This window comes from Raphanus sativus, chromosome 9 (assembly GCF_000801105.2).
Source record: "Raphanus sativus cultivar WK10039 chromosome 9, ASM80110v3, whole genome shotgun sequence".
Classification (NCBI taxonomy): Eukaryota; Viridiplantae; Streptophyta; class Magnoliopsida; order Brassicales; family Brassicaceae; genus Raphanus; species Raphanus sativus.
This window is the reverse complement of record NC_079519.1, coordinates 23999700-24021882: the sequence shown is the minus strand read 5'-3', so window position 1 is coordinate 24021882 and position 22183 is coordinate 23999700. Positions and strand designations below refer to the sequence as shown.

Genomic DNA, 22183 nt, shown 5'->3' with positions numbered 1-22183 from the left:
ATTTATAGTCGAACTCACCATTTTTTTTTCTTCTTTTCTTCTGATATGACATGTTCGACTTCGTTGTTTAATTGGGTTGAGTTCATTTACATGATTGAGCCTTGTCTAAAAACTCAGTACATCTTCAACAACTATTTTATTTAACAAAAAATAAATAAATTCAAATTACTATTGAATAAAAAAACCACAAGTACTTAGGTTGTGTGCGTCTGAAGCAATCATCATACCTACACTTGCAGATGGTATATGTAGTCTTTTCATGCATGTTTCTTTACCATCTTCGCCTCTCCTGAAACTAAATTGGTTTCAACGATGCCACCCATGGATCAAAGATAATATTTTCACACTGAAGAAGGCACATTGGTGAAACAGAGACATTGTATAATAATAATCACATTACAGAAAAACTCCAGAAAGAAAGAAAGAAAGCTTGTTTATTTTTTTTGGTGCGTTTTTTTTTTTGAACACTTACAAATTCATTTCAAAATGAACAAGAAGAGAGAGATATAATCATTTTCTTTGGTATCATATTAATATCCCGCAGATAGAAAAGAATGTGAATAAATGATATAAGATATGGTATTAAAACAATACAAAAGTGAAACAAAACGCGGGAGTTGGTTTTGGGAGTTTTTTTTTTGGGAGTTGGTTTTGGGAGTTGAGGAGTTAGTTAGTTTGCTTAACGGCCAAACGAGTTAAAAACCATCGATTTACGCTACCAGAAAAAACAAAATATGATCCTTTACCAGAAAAATCATCATTTGATATAAATTCACTCTCTCTCTCTCTCTCTCTTTCTGTCTCCTTTTGTGTTGTGCCCTCTCTCTATTTATGAGAAGTTACAGCTTCCAAAACAGGTAAATATAGTTTCCATGGTGGGTTTTAAAAGTTTATCATGATCGATTATCAAGTAATGTGTTGAAAAGTTTCAACATTTCTAGGGTTTCATGGCAAGGTTTACGAGGCAAATATCAGCCATGGAGGTTAGAGACACACAGAAAAAACGAGTTCGATACTCTTCAAAGCACATTAAACACTTGCCATCTTGCACATTTACTGAGTTTGATTTGAGAGATTATTGTCCATCGGAATTCAGGTAACGTTTTTGCTAATGTTTCATGTCATTTCTTTTTCTTTTTAATGATATAAATTTTGATTTTGAGTTCTTGTCCTTCTTGTAGACTTATAAAAGAACTTGAAGATATTGATCATGATGATTACATGCATTCCATTTGCAATGATGAGACTCTAAACAAACTCTCTTCTGGGAAAATAGGCAATGTGTTTCATGTGTCCAATGATGACCGTTTCCTCATCAAGATTCTTAGAAAATCAGAGATTAAGGTATTCAACAAACCATTTTTTTTTTATCATATCTTCTTGAAAAGTTTTTGATCAAAAGTGTGATTTCTAGGTGATATTAGAGATGCTTCCAGGCTACTACCGACATATTCATAATCACAGATCATCACTATTCTCAAGGATCTATGGTGCTCATGCTGTCAAGCCTATTGGAGGTGTTAAGGTGAATGGACCTTTATATCTATGATTGTTAATTAGACTTTAGAGCCATCAGATACTTACAAAACGTTACTAAATACGTTTGTTTCTTTTTAATGCAGACATATTTTGCTGTCATGTCAAACAGGCTGCATTCTAAGGTTTCTATGAACAAGCTCTATGATCTAAAAGGTTCTCCTAAAGGTCGAACCAATAAGAAAATTGAACTGAGAAACAACACTGTGTTGAAGGATATAGATCTTGATTTCTGTTTCTACGTCGATCCATTGGCTAGACAACGCATCATCAAGTATGTATATATCTCTCTCTCTCTATCATCTTGATTCTAGTAACCAGTGTTATTGGATTCAAATGCTTAAACACAAAGGGTCATGTCATTATTACAGGCAAACTAAGCTAGACTGTGAGCTATTGGAAGAACAGGGTATAATGGATTACAGCTTATTGGTTGGTTTACAAGTAAAAGAGTTATCATCTCAAGGTGTGATATATATATACAATGTTTCCTATTTTTTTCCCTATTCTCATCATTGCAAGTTATAATGTATCTGATCACAACAAAATCATTCTTGACAGGTTCAGTTAATGGAGTAAACCCGGTTTACGGTAGCTTCACACCTCCATGTAAACAAAAACTTCACCATACAGTTTTCTATCTCTGTTTTATGTTATTTGGAAATCATATTTTTATCCATTAAATTTGCAGGCTCATTGAAAAGTGATAGCGTAAAGTCAACGAAGACAGCTCTAAATTCTCCAGATAGCTCATCTACAACATTGTACTCATGCCCTCCCAATAGAGGTAACAATGCATTATGGAGAAGAAAATACATTGTGTATAGTTTGTTTTTGGTCTAAGCAATTTACTTAGGAACAAAAACAAATATTGTCTTTGATCTTTAACAGATTCAGTGGGAAGTGAAAACTCCATGACAAGCAATAACACAAGCTCAGAAACTAATCTGATAAACAGACAAAGCAAATTAGCAACACTAAGTGACATCTTTGTCAACAGGTAAAAGAAACCATAAACATTATAAATGTTTTAGAAATTTAATGCACAGTGAATAATCTTTTTTTTTTGTTTTGTTCTGAAAAGCAGCAGCTCGAGTACTAACTTTGGGATGAAGATTCCGGCGAGAGCGCGGCGAGTGAAGAGAGCGGCGGGAGAAGAGGAGGAATGGTACGATGTGGTTTTGTATTTAGGGATCGTGGACACATTTCAAGACTACGGTATTAAGAAACGCATTGAACATTGTTACAAAACCATCCAACATAACTCAAACTCAATCTCGACCGTCCATCCTAAGATCTACTCTTCTCGATTCCAAGAATTCGTCTCCAACATCTTCTTATCTCATGACGACGGTGACCTCTCTCGCTGATATCTGTTGTTTGGTATAGTGATAAGATCAGTTTAACTTCCAAGTCGAATCATTATTAGAATGTTTAAGAACCCTCATCTTAGGACCCAAGTCAGGTGTCTGGTGGTCCAAAAACTTGTAATGTACACTAATGTTCGAATCTAAATTTGGCTTGTTCGAGATAAAATCACGAATTTGGTTATTTGAAACAATGTTTATTGGGAGATTAACGATCAAATATATAACGAAATCGCTTAAAATTTTGGTAAAAACAGAATAAATCTATGAAAAACCTAACTCTTGTGTTTTTATGTGACCTCTTCACAAATTTTCTTCTATTTATAGTCGAACTCACCGATTTTGTTTTCTTCTTTTTCTGATATGACATTGTTCGATTGATTCGTTCTTTAATTGGGTTGAGTTCATTTACATGATTGAGCCTTGTCTAAAAACTCAGTACATCTTCAACAACTATTTTCTTTAACCAAAAAAAAAATATTCAAATTACTATTGAATGAAAAACCACAAGTACTTAGGTTGCGTGCGTCTGAAGCAATCATCGTACCTACACTTTTTTTTTTTAACAACTATTTTATTTATATAAAATGTTACATTACAAAGGAAAAAAAAATACAACTGCAAATTTAAAATACAGAGAATAGAGTACAACAAATAAAATAAAACAGAAGAAGCTTTCTTCTGAACCATCTTCTTCGATTAGAAATTTCGATGCGATTACCTTCAGAAATCTTACAATCGATGAAATTCCAAACTTTCCTTTGAAACTTCTTTTGTTGTATAACATTGGCCAAACTCCAATTTAGATCTATAGATATCCATCGATTAAGAATCCAATATATTGATTTTCTCGAAAGAAATAGAAATTGGATTTGCCAATTTTCAACGATTCTAAGAACATCGCCATACAACAAAAGAACCGTTCTTCTAATCTTGATTACTGAAACCTCTATCCATGGTGGTTTCCATGGTAATTGTTTCCAAAGTAAAGCGATTAGGATAAGTTCCTTACCACTTAAATCTGGATACAATGCAAACATGATCACTGTTTTATCATCGACCATGGCTCCATAATCCATGTCGGAGATTGAACCGTTGAATTGAAAAGAAGAGAAACCAATTTCCAATCCATCGCAAATACATATCTTCTCCACAAGAGAAAAGAGTAATAAAGAGAAGAGTAATAAATATAGAATCATCACACCTTGATCAGTGTTACTGTTTGGGCGATTGAAAGTTGACAATCGCCTTTGCCATCGCCAATAACCGTCGCAAATACATTCTTTTCATGTATGTTTCTTTACCATCTTAGCCTCTCCAGAAACTAAATTGGTTTCAAAGATGCCCATGGATCAAAGATAATATTTTCACACTGAAGAAGGTACACTGTTGAAAACAGAGACATTGTATAATAATCACATTACAGAAAAGCTCCAGAAAGAAAGAAAGAAAGAAAGCTTGTTTATTATTTTTATGAAAGAATCTATTCGGTCCCTGCGATCTTCTTCTTCAAGGAATCAATATCCTCAGCCAACTCCTTTCTGCTTGACTGAAAGAAACAAGAAACAGACACATTTTCATTCATGTCAAGATCATTGATGCTTGTATAGATTATGTGAATAGGTTAGTCGCAGTTTTGTTACCTTGAAGAGAAGGTATCTGTAGACAAACCATCCTGTGTACCCGAGACCAACAAGCTCCATAACTTTAGGAAGCTGCACACTCATAACGAACAAACATCATTCAAGTCAAATCCATTACACTTTATCTCAGATATCCAAAAGGGTTTTTACTTACCAGAGGAACAGAGTTGATGGCACCAACAAGAATGGAAGATAACCAAACAGCTATAATGGCTCCTCCTCCATAGATAACCACAGTTGTTTTGTTCTCAAGACCATCCCACTTCACCAAAACCGAAAATCAAAAAAAAAAAACAGAACACAAAGGCAAATACAACTATGTTCAAAAAAATGGCTTCTTACCTTTTCCTTCAAGTCTGTAAAGAGTTCGTTGGTGTCAATGGACGTTGAGGTCTCGTCTGATGAAGAAGCTCTCGTCTTCATCAATTCAACCTTCTGTAAACCGTTCGCTGCCATTGAACCGGGATAATTCCAATTTTCGGTTTAGATTCACGGAAATTAAACTATATAAGTACTCAATTTCCGGTTTAGATCAGGTTACGCTCTCTATACCAGATTATAAACCGGGTTAATCGAATTGAATTTTAGAATTTTAACAATTAAACCGAACCGCATAGCTGAATCTCAATTTCTGGTTTTGGAGTAGCTTTGCACTATCCATACCAGATTATATAAACCGGTAAACCGAATTGAATTTTAGATTTTAACAACTAAACCGAACCGCCGCATCGCTGAATCTCAATCTCCGGTCGGAATATTCTAAATTCAGACAGACAAGACACAAGTTTTGTGGGGCATTTCTAGATTCCATTAAACCGAGAAATAGAGACTTAGGAAAATGAACCGGTCACCTGAAACTAGCTTCAGGGGAACAGCGAAAGAAGATCGGCCAAAAGAGCGAGGAGGCAGCGGAGGAAGGTAAGGAACGGCGGAGAAGCGGGCGGAGACGGCTGGGACACGTGGAATCATCACTGCCACAGAGGACGAAGCTGCTACTGTCATCGCCATCGAACTGGTTCTTCTTCTTCTTCTTCTTCTTCTGCTACTACTCTCGTCTTCTTCTTCTTTACTCGATTTTTTTCTGCTGCGCTTTTTACTAGACAAGATTTCGTATAAAGACACGTGGACGTTTCTCCTGATCTTATTGGTCGATGCTCTTATCTTTAGAAATTCAACTCAGTGGTGTTTATAGAATGCTCGCATTCTGTGGGGTTTATGGCTTGTTTTAGGCCCATTTGTAGTATGGACCCATTATAAAGCCCATTGTATAATTGATCCCCTTTTTGTCGTTTCCTTTTCTAGGAAGTGAGGAAACATGGACCATCATGCAAACCTTTGAATTTTGTGTATTATGATAGGTACGACTTGAAAGAGATTAATGATACCATTACTAAGATGATCCAAATAGAGGAATTCGAACAAGGAACTTTAAATACTCACTCTATAAATGAAAATTAGAAATTTGTCTTAAAACCAGTGTTAAAAAACCAGTATCCGCTAGTATAATACTCCCAAGTCTAATAGTCTAACTAGATTTTGACCCGCCTTTTTCAAAGGCGGAATTATTCTATAAATTTTTATTAGTAAAAAAGAATATTGATCTTTAAGTTTTTACTATATTTGTAGCTCAATTATCTACTTTTTTACGAACGGGTATTAAATTAAAAGAGATTGGATATCTAAAGCCGAACATATAATACCCGAATCCGAATGGATATCCAAAAATAACCAAACTTATGTATCTTTAACCTCATATTCCTAGTTTACTTCTCTAATTTTATTCAAAATGTGTATATATTGATTATTCACATGGTTCAAAATTAGATAACATACATATAATTCCAAGAAAAATGGATTTTTACTTACTTAAAATGTATGTCAAAATTTTTGCTTCATGCATTAGCAAAAGTTACATTAAAATTTAAAAACAATAATCAAATTAGTGTCTTTTATTTTAAAATTTTTATCTTCAAATCATTCAATCTATTAAAAATAAAATATCAGTAAAGTAAAAGTTATATTTTTAAATACAAAAACTTGAGAAATGAAGATTTTTTTTTTCCAAAATCTAAATATCCAAAATAACTGAACCCAAACTAAGAATATCTGAACCCGATCCGAAGTACAAAAATACCCGAATGGATTCTATACTCCTATGCCAAAATATCTGAAAATCTGAAATATCCAATCTGAACCCGAACGGATATCCGAACTACTCCTATTTTAAAGATAGATAGCATATCGAGAGTAGCATATTCTGTTTAATTTTTGTTATAGGAAGGTCGAAAAGTAAGGAACTGGAAATCTTGTTAAAAAAATATGAACAGAAGATATTTAAGAGAATATATTGTATGTAGATATTATTTTGTGTGCAAGCCAAGTTAGTTTAGATTTGTTGAAATCTTTTGCTAATAAATTCTTTCTAATTTTTTTAAAAATATTACACGATTTATGATCAATGTAGACGATTTATATAATTAATGTGTGTTTCATATATTTTTAAGGTTACAGTGTATAATGTTTAAAAAATGATATGATGTAATCTATAGTATAAGAGTGGAAGTTAGAGCTAAATATGATTGTATTATTGTGTAAGATGTAAGATACAATAGATTTAGATTGTTGGTTTGGACTGGTTATTTAATCTAGTATATACAACACCAAATTAAGTATAAATTTCATAGGAAAAAAGTAGAAGTAAGAATAATTGTATAACTTTGATTATTGTAAAGAATAAGTGCAAGTAAAATTAATATTTGGTCCTTGCCAATCGTAACCATAGGATTTGTTAAGGTTGGTATATTTTTTTATGTTTGGTCCTTGCCAATCGTAACCATAGGATTAGATTTAAGAAATCAAAATTAATATTTAATTGGCCGGTTTGTTCGCTATGATTTAGTTGGCCTGGCGAAATTATACTAAAATGTGTGGGCATTAATAATTGAGATAAGTTGTTATGGTCTATTTATTATGTAACACTCTAATAAAAATGAAACAGGCCAAAACTTAAATGAAAACATCTATGGTAGATATATTTTAGTACTCTGTTTTAATAGATTAGATACTCACTTTCATAATGATCCATGTTCTAGACAAATATTTTGTTTCAAAAAGATTAATATTTTCTATTTTCCATGCATATAATAATAATAAATAACAAATTTCAAAAAATTGATTATGTTTATTGAATTTTGATTGTTATTACTTATAGAAATTTGTTAAACACAAAAAAACAATGTATATTTTGAAAAAAAAATTAATATGTGTAATTTCTTTAGAATATGTATCTTATTGAAACGGAAGGAGTACTAAATTAACATATCATCAAATTCAGTAATTGTTGTCTACCCATCTAAGTATTTATTAAATCATATAATATGCTAAATATAATATATGAAATAAATAGTTAAATTCATAAAATTTAGTAATGTAATATATCAATTACCATAATTTATAAATAATAAACTTATAACATTTTATCACTATAATACTATGATTTTTATTACGGTTTACAAAGTAAATAACTAAAATACGTTTTAAAAAAGTAGATGTATGCACCTAAAATATTTTAAAATAAAAATATTTTCTAAAACGAGTATAGTATATATAATGTTTTTAGAACATTCTCTACAACAAAAATTGATTATATATACTTAACAAACCCACTAAAATCAAATGATGGTACAGCTCTATACTTCGCTGGCGCTTTCAACTACTAACCAATGCCCCCATTTCTCTTGATATTTAGTTGAAGTTTAAACTTTAATTTAATCTAGTTTGGTAGGTTTTACATGTGATTAATATTCTTAAGACATGTGTTCATCTAGGAAGAGTTTGTTACGTTGTAATGTTTTCAAATTTCAAGTATGAGAATGTGTTCTCTGTCTTTCTCTGGTTTTCTACGCTGTATGCAGTTATGTTTGAAAATTTTGGTTGATGTATCTATTTAAATTACAAACCAAAGAAATTGCATGATCATTACATCATCCGCATATATAATATATTTGTTACGAAAATTATATAGCCGACACCTCCTTTATGGTCTCAATTGCATTTTTTATTAAAGGAAAATCTCCAAAATTGAATTTTATTGGGTCAATAGCGTTTTCTTTTTAATACAATACAATAATTAAAATAAAATGCAAGGGAAAAAACATCCACCATTAATACAGCTCAACCCCAACTTTCTCTCCACTTTTTTCTTTCAAGTTTGAATATCTTACTACAGTCTTTTTCTAATTTGTTTTTAAAAAAAAATCAACCATACACATTCATCAAATCCATATTCATGCAGCTGTTACATTATATTAAATCCTTACTCCCTTTTTGAGTGTGTGTGTATGTGCTTAATTATATTCCCTCATCTCCATCTCAATCTCAATCATGTTTCCACTTTGATTCTGATCTATCTGGATATCACAATTCTATATTCATGTCCCTTTTGATCAAAGATAATTAGCTTCAAACTTAAATGAAGATCAGCAAAAGTCATCTGAGTCTCCATCGTCGTTCTTGATTTTTTGTCTCTGGCAATGGGATCTACAAATCTTGGTCTCATTACCATTGTATTCTTCTTCTACGTCATCTCTAATTTACAATCGATGGTTCATTGCATTAACAACATTCAAGAATTGGACGATCAGATCCGTTCGTATGCAGCTCGCGCCAATAAAGGAAGACACACAGGCTCCTTGTACGAACTTTCACTTCCTGCGGATCTAACCGACGTCAAAGCATATGTTGTCACGGTCCGTAACAGCATGTTCTGGAGAAAAGGAGCAAATTTTAGTGGAGTCTACGTTCCGCCCATGGTCAAAACGATGCCGTACGCTAAGAGGATAGCTTTCGTCTACGAGACTCTCGGTGATCACTCTTCGTCGGTTTACTTCCGGTTACCTGATAATTACTCTTTTATTTCACCGGTTATTGGATTCACAGCATACGACGCGACAAACACGAACGATCTCAAAAGATTGAATCTTTCTATCGAAGGAGACAATCCAATAACGATCAAATTTGATCCTTACGTTCCACGTCATCAGAGAAGAGAAATCAAATGCGTCGCCTTGGGAGACAGCGAGTCATTGAGTTTCAGCAATACGTCAATGAATTACAGTTGTGCCACTACTAATTCTCATGGCCATTACGCGCTTGTTGTGGCTCTAAACCAAAAACACAACACGAGATCAAAACTAGATTTGGCTCGGAGAAAGTGGTGGTGGATTGCTTTAACCATCATAGGAATCTCGGTTTTGCTTTTTGTGGTGATCGTTGGTGTGGTGAAGTTAGTGAGGAAGAAGAGGTTCAGAGAGATGGAAAGAGAGTCTGAGAAGAGTGAGATGGTCGGAAACATTTGGATTGGTCAAAGTAGAATGCCGGCGGCAACGATGGTGAGAACTCAGCCGTGTTTGGAATATCATGAAGATTTTCCTTCTTCAAATATACCTTGAATTTTTGTAGTTTCTTGTCGGAAAATTAATTACCTTTGGCTTGGCTCTGTACAGTGAGTTAACAACATTCAAAGTTTCCATTTTAGTAACTTTCCAAGTTTGATACGTTTTGCTTATATGCATGAGTGATTCGTTTTTCAGTCTCTGTTCTCAATTCTTATGCATGACTTTTGGTTTTAAGTAGAATAAAAAATAATAAACTGATATACAAGAAAACATATTATTTACCAGGGCGATATTCGTTGTAAATTCGTTGTAAAAGGGGGATTACGACGAATTTACCTCGAAAAACGATTCGTTGTTATTCGTCCGTCGTAAAAGAAGATTCGTCGTAAACGCCACGTAACGGTTACGAGTTAATGAATTCGTCGTAAAGGCGAATGAAAGCATTCGTCGTAATGTCCACGTAAACACTCGTTGTAACTAACTCGTAAAGATTCGTCGTAAAGCAGTTGTAAAGATTTCGATGTAAAATACACGTAAATGTTCGATGTAAATTCGTTGTAAAATTTACGACGACCTTACATCTCCTTCGTTGTAAACTCGATGTAATTGTTTACATCGTATTTACGAGTACTTCGATGTAAATTCGTCGTAAAGTTTACAACGAATTTACATCGTTATTTTATTTATTATATTATTATATTAATTTCATTTATTATTTTATTTTTATTTATAATAAAATTGGAAATTATAAAAATTAAAATTTCAAATAATAAAAAAACAATTGTTTAGAAAATAAATATTCCATAAATAAAATTTAAGTTTTAATATTTTACAAAACAAAATTATAAAAATAAAAAAATCTACGGGAGAGATACATCATCAAAGTAGTCGGTCCCGCTCGGTCCCTCTCCGCTCGTTCCCGCTCCCACTGGATCGGTAGATTCGGGATCCCGTTGTTGCATCCCGAGAGCTTCTCGTCTGGCCGCCAACGCTCTCTGCATGGTCGGGTTCCCCATCGCCATAATATCCAACAGGTTCTCGAGAGAGTCTAAACGCTCCTGCTGGGTATCCAATCGAGCCTGCATCTGAGAAGTCTCTTGGGCCCGTCTAGAAGAGTAAGACGAAGTCGCCCTTGCGACTTCGTTGACAGAACCGATTCCCACCGTCCGGCCCTTCTTTCTTGGAGCGACCTACAAAAAATAATATTAAATAGTTAATATTGTTGAAATAGTAAAATTAATTTAAACTAAAGCTTTTAAATTTTACCTCCTCGAAGATCCTGTCGACCTCTTCCGTCGTCAATTTGACGGGTAATCCATCTGGAGACTGCTGGGTGAGTTGCGTCTCCCGCTCATCAACCCGAGCAGCCACAGTGTTGAAGAGCTTCTCGGATGCAGGATCAACAAAAGTCCCGTCCGGTTTGGCGTGAGTCATCTTGAAGAGGTCGGACAAAGATGGCATGACTCCGGTCTTCTCAAACTACAAAAACCAATAATAAAATATTAAAAATTGAAATTCAAAGTTATTAATAAAATAAATATTACAACTAAAACTTACAGCGTCGAGACGGATCCCGGCATGAGGTTTTTGCCCGGTGGTATGGAGCATAGGCAAATTCCCGTCTTTATCCTTGGTCCTACGGGAAGCGGAGCAGGAGTTGGCCTTCCGGATTGAGCTGGGTAGCTTCCAAAAGGCGATGAGGCCATCCCATACCTCCTTGGTGACCCCAGTGGGCTTCCCGTCATAGCCGTAGATCTCCCACTTATCCTTCCAATCCGAGACCGTGTTGGCAAGGCGAGTCTTCGCCTTTGCCTCGAATTCCTTCTTCACCATTTCGGTGATTCCTAAGGACCAATTCCACTTTTGCTGAAACAAACAAAATTATGAAACCATTAATAATTAATTATTAATAATTAATAAAAATAATAAAATTAAATATAAAAAAGAAAATTGAAAAATTACCGCAAACTGTTTAAACCAAGTGGTCTTGACGTGATCTGGAGTCAAACTCCAGTTTGGATAAGCTCCGTCGAGGTATCCCTTCATCGTCTTTGAAACGCTCCGGGAAACACGGTTGTTGGCCCCAAACCTGCAAATTGAACCAACTTGTTAATAAAATATATAAAAATGATTTGAAATTTTCAAATTATAAATTTACTTACCAATAAGTACCCGGCGGTCTATCGGGGTCCAAAACGTCCATACCCTCCCGTCCAGGCGCGGAAAGCAAATCCTCCACTGTATATCTTGCGTATGGTGCATGAGGAGGCACCCGCAAGTCTGGATGAACATCTACCCCTGGAATGGGCTCCTGCGGAGCTGCTGGTGGAGGAGGTGGAGCCATCTGAGCTGCTGGTGGCGGAGGTGGAGCCATGTGAGGTGCGGGAGGAGGACTCCAAACTCTCTGAGATGTCTGAGAGTCCGGAACGGCATCAGAAGATGCTCGGCCGCCGGAAGAAGAAGACGTCCCGGCACCGTCGCCAAACATCTCATCATAAGTCGGTGGTGGTTTTTTCCTAGGAGCCATGATCTGCATTATTTAAAAAAAAAATAATTAAAAATCACAACACTATTAATTAATTATTTTTAAAAAAAATTCTCTATACTAACCACCTAAACTAATTTCCTAAACTAATTCTCTAAACTAATTCCCTATACTAACCACCTAAACTAATTATAAAAAAAACTAACTAGAGAGAGAGAGAGAGAGGAGTTACCTTAGAGAGAGAGAGAGATTTGTGAGGAATGAACGAGGAAGCCTCGTTCAGAGGCGTTGCATATATAAAGAAAACACGTTCCTCGTAAATTCGTCGTAAATTTACGAGGAATATACCAGGCCCGCGTTTTTGGGTTTACGACGAAAGTACCAGGCCCGCGTTTTTGGGTTTACGACGAAAGTACCAGGCCCGCGTTTTTGGGTTTACGAGGAATATACCAGGCCCGTCTTTCTGTTTACGACGAATTTACTAGAACACGTGCTTTCAGTAATTACGACGAATGTACCAGGCCCGCTTTTTTTGTTTACGACGTGTTTACAACGAATCTTTGAAACCACAAATCAAATCCCTAAACCCCGATTCATGGTTTACAACGAAGTTACGACGAACCTAAACTTTACGAGGAAATTACCAGGCCCGCGTTTTTTTTTACAACGAAATTACAACGAAATATGTGAAACCCCGAAAATCAAAATCCCTAAACCCCAAACTTACATATCTATACTTTCATATCTTCTACACATTCAACCTCTTTTTCCAACTGAAACCATAAACTCCAAATTTTTTTAAAATGCATATTATATAAAATAGAATTTGATACACATATGAAAATAAGATCTTCTAATAAAAATCAACATTTGTTACATATTTTACATCATGAAGAATCGTTTGAGTTCTCATCAACATCACTACAATGATCATCATCGCTTCTATCGAACTCATCTTCACGTGCTTCATCCGTCACATCTTCGGGAAGATCTTCATATTGACGGTTATCCGGGTCGATCAAAAGAATTTCATCAGTTTGTTGATCAGGTACCTCAACTTCATTGATTGCATCTTCTTCTTGCAAAGGTGGTTCTTCTCCAGCAACAATCCGTCCACGAGGTGTTATTTTGATAGCAGTTAACCAATTTATCCCAGAACTTCGAAGGCGAGGGTATGGAAGGAAGCTAACTTGTTCGGCTTGGGAAGCTAAGATGAAAGGCTCGAATTTGTTATATCTTCTCCCAGAATGGATATCCACAACACCAAATTTGTTAAACCGAACACCACGGTTCTCCACCGGGTCGAACCACTCGCATTTGAAGAGGACACATTTTAGCTTCAACAACCCTGGAAATTCCACTTCAATAATCTCTTGCAAGATCCCGTAAAAGTCTGTTTCACCTTTCACACATATCCCGTAGTTGCTTGTTGCCCGACGTCTCCCATACTCATATGTATGAAAAGTGAAACCTCGTGTGAAGTACATAGATGATGTGGTGACCTTTGCTACTGGACCTTGGATCAAATCATGAAACCATACAGGATAATATGAATCGTCATAATCAACCTACAAATTAATACATCACTGTTAGAATTTTACATTAATAATAATAGTACCAAAGATTACTTAATATGTTAATATTACCTGTCCTTTTAACCACTTGACAAAGTGCTTATCTTTCCTTGCATCCACCTCGGTTCCGGATATTCCTGGTATTGCTTCTTCAACTTGAGATACAAACAAGCTGCAAATTAAACAAATGCATCATATCATATAATTAATTAACATCATATCATATAATACACATGAATATTATTTACCTTTCAAAAGAACGCATCACAGCATCCTCGCAGTTGAGCAGAATATAAGTGTGGGCACTATGCTTATCCTCATCACTGGACCACCATACTTCTCTCAGTTTACCACCAAACCGTCCAATTTGGCAGAAAATGTCAGGAACACCGTCTACTGCATAAGATTGTGGTACTCCACCATCATCATATCTTCTAGGAACTCTTTTCCTCGTACGAACCGTTGAAGCAAAGTAGTATGATGTGAAGTTAGATGTTTCTGCTGTCAAACTTCCAGCCACAATCGAACCTTCCACCTTTGCAAGATTTCTTGCTTTCCCCTTCAAATGTTTCATAGAGCGCTCATATGGATACATCCATCCATTGTGAACAGGTCCGCGAAGTAATGCTTCGTACGGGAGGTGGACAACTAGATGTTCCATGACGTCAAAAAATGATGGAGGAAATATCTTCTCTAGGTTGCACACTATGATCGGGATGTTCTCATGAAGTTGTTCGATGACTTCTTCCTTGAACGTACGTGTGCTAAGGTCTCTGAAGAAAGCTCCGATCGCTGCATATTGCAAATATAACTCAAATTAGTAACATTTCATAGTATATATATATATATATGTATATTATTAATTAATATTTACCTGCAAGTGCTTCATGTACATTTGTTGGAAGGAGCTCAGCAAAAGCGAATGGAAGTAGTCGTTGCATAAACACATGACAATCATGACTCTTCATTCCTGAGAACTTTTGACCTCGTTCAACACATCTTGACAGATTTGAAACGTAACCATCAGGAAACTTCACTTCTGATGCAACCCAGTCAAACAAAGTTGACTTCGCTTCTGATGACAATCGAAAGATGGGAACAGGAACATTTCCATTGCTCTTGATATGTAACTCACTTCTTGAGCAAATATCGGGTAAGTCCATCCTTGACTTTTTGTTATCTTTTGTCTTTCCTGGGACGTTCAGTATTGTATTCATGATGTTGTCAAAAAAGTTCTTCTCTATATGCATCACATCCAGGTTGTGGCGTAAAAGAAGATCTTTCCAGTAAGGTAGCTCCCAAAATATACTTTTCTTATGCCAATTGTGAGAAACCCCATACCCATCAGGCATATTACCAGGAACATGCCAGTTTCCTCCTTGCTTCACAGTTTTCTGAGCTCCGTAATAATCAATGTCCTCCTCGATCTGCTGGCCTGTGAGATATGGAGGAGGACTGTCTCTGACAACTTTGTTTTTCCTAAACAATGTCTTATTTCTTCTGTAAGGATGGGCAACAGGAAGAAATCGACGATGACAATCAAACCAACAACTCTTTCTACCATTCTTCAGTTGAAAAGCATCCGTAGATCCATGACAATATGGACAAGATAGCCTTCCATGAGTTGTCCAGCCAGACAACATTCCATAAGCAGGAAAGTCACTTATCGTCCACAGCAGAACTGCTCGCATCGTAAAATTGGTTTTCGTGGAACAATCATAAGTTCTTACCCCTTCTGACCACAACTCCTTTAGCTCCTGTATCAGTGGTTGAAGAAATACATCCAACGACCGTTTTGGATGCTTCGGCCCAGGGATTAATATGGTCAAGAATAGAAATTCTTGTTCCATGCACATATCCGGCGGCAGGTTGTACGGCGTAAGAATAACTGGCCACAAAGAATACTGTCTCCCAGACATACCAAATGGACTAAATCCATCGGTGCATAACCCAAGATAGACATTCCGAATATTTTCAGCGAAATCTGGGTATACCTTGTTGAAATGTTTCCACGCCCTTGCATCTGATGGGTGAGCGACCTCGCCATCCTTCTGGACATGTTCAGCATGCCACCTCATCCATGCAGCAGTCCTCTCCGATTGGTATAATCTTTTTAACCTGTCTTTAATGGGTAGGTACCACATCCTTTGGTACGGTACCCTATTCCTCCCACGTCCTTGCGGCTTGAATCGTGGTTTCTTGCAGAATCGACACTCTTCTAACTTCTCATCATCCTTCCAGTAGATCATGCAGTTGTCGATGCAAACATCTATCATCTCCGAAGGCAACCCAAGACTATAAACCAATTTCTGAATCTCATAATAAGATTCAGCTGACACGTTGTCTTCTGGCAAATACTCTTTGAACAACTCCGCCCAAGCATCCATGCAATTCTCAGGTAAATTATGATCCGTTTTAATGTTCATCATCCTAGCTGCTAGAGACAATTTAGAGAGACCTTCTCTACAACCAGTGTAGATTGGTTGATTTGCAGCATCTAACATTTCATAAAACCTTTTTGCATCCAAATTAGGTTCTTCTACATTTCCAGTTTCATGAGCTATTGTAGTAGTTGTTTCTAAAAATGCATCAGTAATCATGTCTTGAACCCTATCATGATCTACCATCTGCTCCTCCTGATGATAACTAGATTCATTATGCAAATGATTCGGTTCTTCACTATTACCAGCAGCTTCAAAATTATTACTACTACTAGCTTCATTTCCACCATAACCCTCCCCATGTTGATACCAAATATAATATTGTGGTGTAAATCCTCTGTTTAGTAAGTGCTTCCATACAGTTTCACTACGAGCAAATTTTGAATTCTTGCATTTCCGACAAGGGCAGAACATCTTACCGCTTTCCTGCGTGATCGGTGTACAGCCCGCCTGGTGCATGAATGTCTCTAGCCCGCTTAGAAATGCATCCGTCACTCTACCGGAATCATCTTTATGCGAATACATCCAACTTCGTAACTCGTAAATATTGAAGCCATCAGCCATTTGTTTTTCTTTTTTCTGGTTTTTTTCTTTGATTTCGTTTGTGTGTTATTTGAATTGAGAAATGATCATATATATAGACGATTTTCGTAAGTGGTAGGTGAAGGTATAACATGGATTTTACAACGAAATGTTTTACTTTGCTTTTACATCGTTTTTACATCTTATTTACAACGAATTTACAACGAAGTTAGTTTATTTTGAACCCCACTATATGCACGTTTTCACCAAAAGTAACGGTCACATGATTCCTCGTAAATGGCTTGTATATTTACAATGAGTTTACGACGAATTGGTCTTTCCACGTAAATCACTCGTAAATTTACAATGATTTTACAACGAAGTTAGTTACTTTAAACCACACTATATGCACGTTTTCACCAAAACTAACGGTTACATGATTCGTCGTAAATGACTTGTATATTTACAATGAGTTTACGACGAATTGGGCTTTCCACGTAAAAGCCTTGTAAAATTACATTGGGTTTACGACGAAACGTTTTCGTTGTAACTTTACAACGAATTTACGACGAATATTTATTTACTCGTAACATCGTCGTAAACACCATGTAAATTTACGAGGAAATAATTTCCTCGTAACGAGTCGTCGTTATAGACGCGTTTTCTTGTAGTGTATGGAGTGTTCATCGTATAAGTATAAATTGGTATTTACCTTATGTATCAAGGTTTACATATCTGCATATTACGTACCTAAGCTAAATCGATGATTCTGAATTTGAAATTGATCAAGAGATGTGTTGGATCGAGCCAATTATTGGTTTGCCAATCTGTACGTAGTATATATTGAATATTTATAAAAATGTATTTCTACGTGAAATAAAGTTATCTAGCAATGATGGAACTCATATTTGAATAATAATTGACGCATGAATTAGTCAAACAAAGATGAACTGTTGTACAGTACTTAAACACCTTGATAAATTAATACTTTGATTCATTAGTTAGCAAACATATATAATACTACAAGTAGCGTCCATATGATATATAAAAACAGGACAATAAGATAGCATCAATCGTCACGCACACTCGAAAAGATTTTAAAATCTGATACGCACTCAAAAGGTGACGAAGAAATGTCACAAGTATTTACTTAATCTGATAAATTAAGGAGAATCAAATGATTAGGAGAATAATTGATCTGTAAAGCATATTACACAATTTTAAACATATATTGTTATGATGTTATCTATACTTTTGGTTTGTCACAATATGCTTAGTTGGTGGGTTGTTTAAAAATTCACATTTAAACAGTTTCACAACTTATAAGCTTCATTTATTATAAACAAAACGGACGTTCGGAGTATGTAATATACTCCTCCCTCTGTTTTTATTTGTAGGTAGTTTTAGCAAAATAGATTTGTTTCACAATATAAGGTGTTACAGATTCAAAAGCAATAAAATAATATAATTAAAATTCATCTAACTAGAAAGTATTACTTTCCCATTAAATATTCTTCTTAAGAATAACAATAACTCCATTCTCTAATTAAATATTCAAGAAAAAATGAATGTGTTAATAGATAAAGTAGCGTATTTTACTTGCTGATTTTTAAAAAATTAATAAGTCTTAATATGCGTGCTTTTATGTTAAACTATCTACAAATAAAAACCGAGGGAGGACAGAGGTGACTGAGTGTACACGGAGGATATGGTATCGAACCATCGAAAATAGCCAATGAAATGTGGTTTGCAGCCTTTTTTTCAAAAAAAAAAAAGTGGTTTGCAGCCTCCATAGCGTGAATTTCGTCTCAACTCCCATAGTTTTGCTTTTGCAGACCATGGCAAGGTTTGGCCCGTTGCAGAAGACGTGCCATGCAAATGAAGCTATGGTTGTAGTTTCAGATATATAATAAGCCCAAAATGTTTAAAAATGAAATTGAATTTTTCTTTCTATATTAACAAACAAATATACACACATGTATTCGTATCTTATGCAACATGTTAAATTTTCTAGCTTTTCCACTTAAAATCAAAATGCGATATATAGATTGACTCGAATTTCATTCAAGTATATTAGTGAACTTTTGAAGATGTTAGATATTTTGAGTATTTAGATGATCTGATACGTAGTATTGTGTGTATGCTTGGATTCTAAAACACAGTTATCAAAAAAGAGATTAAAGATATAATGATGACTGGTTTGAGAAAATGTTGGAAGAAATCATGATACATGTCAGAAGAAGATGTAGCAAATGCTTGTAGTATTTCGTATGCTAATATCGAAGTAGTACAGAAGTCATACATGAAGCTGAATTGTACATTGACTACTGAAATACACGAGTAGACAACATGGGTTCCACTTAAACAAGCCAAAACATGGTTGTTGTATTGGGTAATCATGTACTATTTAAGATAAGAAGTAATTCCTTATTCTTAGGAGAAGAAAAAAGGAAAGATTACTTCCAGATCGTAGGATTAGGATTTAGTGATCAAAATAAATACAGTTGAACCTCTATAAATTAATAATGTTGATACTTTAAAATTTTATTAATTTAAAGAGATATTAATTTACAAAGGTTTCTTTTTTTTAGATTTTTTCTATTTTTGTTTATAAAATAAAAAAATATTTAATTTTACCATATATAAATTATTTAAATTTTAGAAAATTGACTTTCATATTGTTTTATTATCTTATTTGATGTATATATATTTTATAGAATTTTATGTGATTTTCGAAATAATTTAACTAAATATTATCAAAATATTAAGAAAATAGATGTATTTTCATTGTAAATATAAAACAACAATCTAATGTTTAATTTGTATTTATATAAAAGATATATATTGATAGATTATTAATTTATGATTTTAATGGGACTATATATTTACATGGAAGCTTTAAAAATATTATTATCTTATTATTTTATCGATTTGTATCATATTTTATACCCGCCCAAGTTGGGACCGGCAAAATTGATTAATTTATAGAGATTATTAATTTATCGAGTATTAATTTATAGAGGTTCTATTGTATCAAAAAGTCGTCAAAGAAAAAGGCACATGCGCAAGATATTCTTGCTATAAATGTGTGGTGTCGTCTCCCCATGCAGACAGTGAGATCTGTTGGTAGTTTAGTTGTAGAAAACTATACTCGTCAAAAAAATAATGATTAGTAGTTACTCTAATCAAATCTAGATAAGAATAGTAGAAACAAGTGTGTGTTTTGTAGATTACGACTTTTCTAGTAAATAAATCACGGACGTGGTTCGAAAATGTAGGAAATGAACTTTGTTATCAAATCTTTATGTGTTCTTTACTTTATTCTCATACACTGAGTGGCGGAGCCAATATTCAATAAGGGAGGTCAACTGATCCATGTCAACTGCGGAAAAAATTACTTCAATTTTCACACAAAAATCTGATAAATTTAGCTTTTTAAAAAGATTAGCTTATTGACCCTTGTAAAATACATTTGTTATCAAATTGACCCCTTTAAAATGAATTTATGCCTCTGCCACTATTCACATATTATACATGCACTCGAACATATAGATCTAGCCACAATGAGCACATTCACTTTTAGTATATGATTTCAACTAAAACATTCACAAAAGTTAAAGCCTTCTTGAATTTATAGATACATAAATGGAATATTTAAGAGTTACCCAAAATACCAATGATGAGACGGCCATCTGAACCACGACCGATCAGTTTCTCCGAATAGGTCATTCCACATGGACCGGACTGAGTTGGGAAAGCAGCCCAAAATCCTCATATCATAGGTCATATTGAGTCTCCGAAAAGTTGCTTTAAATTACATCTCGAATCCCCAAGTCTATATTTGAGAAGTGATTTGTCACATGTCTTCTCTACAATTGTTTTCACAAAAAAAATTATGACGTGGCTATTAAGATTGATGACATGTCATATGGTTAAATATGACATGGACAATTACATTTAATGCTAATATATATTTTTGAAAATCTTTTTAGAATATGGCAATAACTCATATATTACATTTAATATTGATTTATATTTTTGGTAAACTTTGTAGAATATGGTAATAACTCATAAATCATCACTAAAATAAATATATTCAAATATGATATTTTGAATTTCGAAATATTATATAATTTTACTTTTATAATAATAAAATTTTATTATCTAAAATTTTCTGAATTAAAAAAAATAAATCGTAATATCATTAGTTTCTTTTAAATATCAACAAATTATATAAATATTATTTAGTTTTAAATTTTGATAACTATACAATTTTATATGATTTTTAGTAATTTTGTACAAGTTGATTTAATAATTTAACCAAATGAAATAAATAATTTTTTTATTTAAGATTTTAACTTTATATATATACATATATTTTTAAATATAATTTAAAATAAAAAAAAATATTTTCTCTTAATTTTATGCTTAATTAATGATATTTATATTAATTATTAGTCAAAATAATAAAATATATAATATTAATCACTACACATGGTGCATGAAAACACCTAGATTAATAATTGTGACATAGCTACTAAAATTGATGACTTGTCTTATAGATTAATATGACATGGACAATTATATTTAATGTTAATTTATATTTTTGATAAAAATTTTAAAATATGGTAATAACTCATATATTATATTTATTATCGATTTATATTTTTGGACTTTTTAAAAATATGGCAATAACGCATAAATCATCATTAAAATAAATATATTCAATTATGGCATTTCAAATTTTGAAATATCATTTAAATTAAAAATATTTCAAAAATATATACATATTTTTAGAAAATTATAAAATTAAATTATAAAATCAAATTAAATCGTAAAATCATTAGTTTCTTATATATATTTACAGATTTTATAAATATTATTTAATTTTAATTTTTGATAATTCTGAAATTTTACATATTTATTTAATATATTTAATTAAAATAAATAGATAGAAAAATCTACCTAAGATTATAATTTTAAATATATACATGCACATTCTTAAATATAATTCAAAATAAACAAAATTGATTTTATCTTAATTTTAATATTCAGTTAAATCAAATTTATATTAAAATATTGATAAAAAAAGAAAATTTATAATATTAATAAAAAATAAATATAATTTATATTTATCTTTTAAAAAATATTTTAAAATTCTTTTACTGCACATGTTGCAGGAAAACACCTAGTCAGCTTTATACAAAGAGACAATCACA

General features: G+C 33.6%; 4 protein-coding genes across 5 annotated transcripts; 2 read left to right on the top strand and 2 right to left on the bottom strand.

The window, feature by feature from the left end:
- Positions 1-324: 324 nt before the first annotated feature.
- LOC108837538 (protein CURVATURE THYLAKOID 1A, chloroplastic) lies at positions 325-5700 on the bottom strand. 2 transcript variants are annotated; one of them, XM_056993690.1, is made up of 6 exons: positions 5398-5700; positions 4889-4995; positions 4701-4808; positions 4547-4618; positions 4365-4452; positions 325-425 (listed from the first exon to the last, which is right to left on the bottom strand). In XM_056993690.1, the coding sequence occupies exons 1-5, from the start codon at positions 5552-5554 to the stop codon at positions 4387-4389; spliced, it is 510 nt and encodes a 169-aa protein (XP_056849670.1). In that variant the 5' UTR covers positions 5555-5700; the 3' UTR covers positions 325-425; positions 4365-4386. The 2 variants fall into 2 exon arrangements, with proteins under 2 accessions (XP_056849670.1, XP_018466073.2); XM_018610571.2 differs by lacking the exon at positions 325-425 and having other exon boundaries at positions 4254-4452.
- On the top strand, positions 948-3018 carry LOC108825062 (putative phosphatidylinositol 4-phosphate 5-kinase 11). Its single transcript, XM_018598403.2, has 9 exons — positions 948-1096; positions 1182-1344; positions 1415-1525; positions 1623-1810; positions 1908-2002; positions 2098-2145; positions 2228-2323; positions 2428-2536; positions 2627-3018. The coding sequence occupies exons 1-9, from the start codon at positions 948-950 to the stop codon at positions 2904-2906; spliced, it is 1239 nt and encodes a 412-aa protein (XP_018453905.1). The 3' UTR covers positions 2907-3018.
- A 3024-nt stretch (positions 5701-8724) lies between the features above and the next one.
- LOC108838499 (uncharacterized) lies at positions 8725-10200 on the top strand. The gene has a single exon (XM_018611430.2). It carries the CDS (start codon positions 9079-9081, stop codon positions 9994-9996), a length of 918 nt encoding a protein of 305 aa, XP_018466932.2. The 5' UTR covers positions 8725-9078; the 3' UTR covers positions 9997-10200.
- A 3049-nt stretch (positions 10201-13249) lies between these two features.
- On the bottom strand, positions 13250-17636 carry LOC130499703 (uncharacterized). Its single transcript, XM_056994043.1, has 4 exons — positions 14876-17636; positions 14250-14793; positions 14074-14173; positions 13250-13995 (listed from the first exon to the last, which is right to left on the bottom strand). The coding sequence occupies exons 1-4, from the start codon at positions 17004-17006 to the stop codon at positions 13315-13317; spliced, it is 3456 nt and encodes a 1151-aa protein (XP_056850023.1). The 5' UTR covers positions 17007-17636; the 3' UTR covers positions 13250-13314.
- Positions 17637-22183: the final 4547 nt, after the last annotated feature.

Coding starts and splice junctions, on each gene's coding strand:
- LOC108837538 (XM_056993690.1), bottom strand. CDS start 5,554: ATGGCGATGACAGTAGCAGCTTCGTCCTCTGTGGCAGTGATGATTCCA. Junction 4,619..4,700: donor CCATCAACTCTGTTCCTCTG/GTAAGTAAAAAC, acceptor ATGAGTGTGCAG/CTTCCTAAAGTTATGGAGCT. Junction 4,453..4,546: donor ACAGATACCTTCTCTTCAAG/GTAACAAAACTG, acceptor TGTTTCTTTCAG/TCAAGCAGAAAGGAGTTGGC.
- LOC108838499 (XM_018611430.2), top strand. CDS start 9,079: ATGGGATCTACAAATCTTGGTCTCATTACCATTGTATTCTTCTTCTAC.
- LOC130499703 (XM_056994043.1), bottom strand. CDS start 17,006: ATGGCTGATGGCTTCAATATTTACGAGTTACGAAGTTGGATGTATTCG. Junction 14,794..14,875: donor TGTACATGAAGCACTTGCAG/GTAAATATTAAT, acceptor TGCAATATGCAG/CGATCGGAGCTTTCTTCAGA. Junction 14,174..14,249: donor GTGATGCGTTCTTTTGAAAG/GTAAATAATATT, acceptor TTTAATTTGCAG/CTTGTTTGTATCTCAAGTTG.
- LOC108825062 (XM_018598403.2), top strand. CDS start 948: ATGGCAAGGTTTACGAGGCAAATATCAGCCATGGAGGTTAGAGACACA. Junction 1,811..1,907: donor GCTAGACAACGCATCATCAA/GTATGTATATAT, acceptor TCATTATTACAG/GCAAACTAAGCTAGACTGTG. Junction 2,146..2,227: donor CGGTAGCTTCACACCTCCAT/GTAAACAAAAAC, acceptor TTAAATTTGCAG/GCTCATTGAAAAGTGATAGC.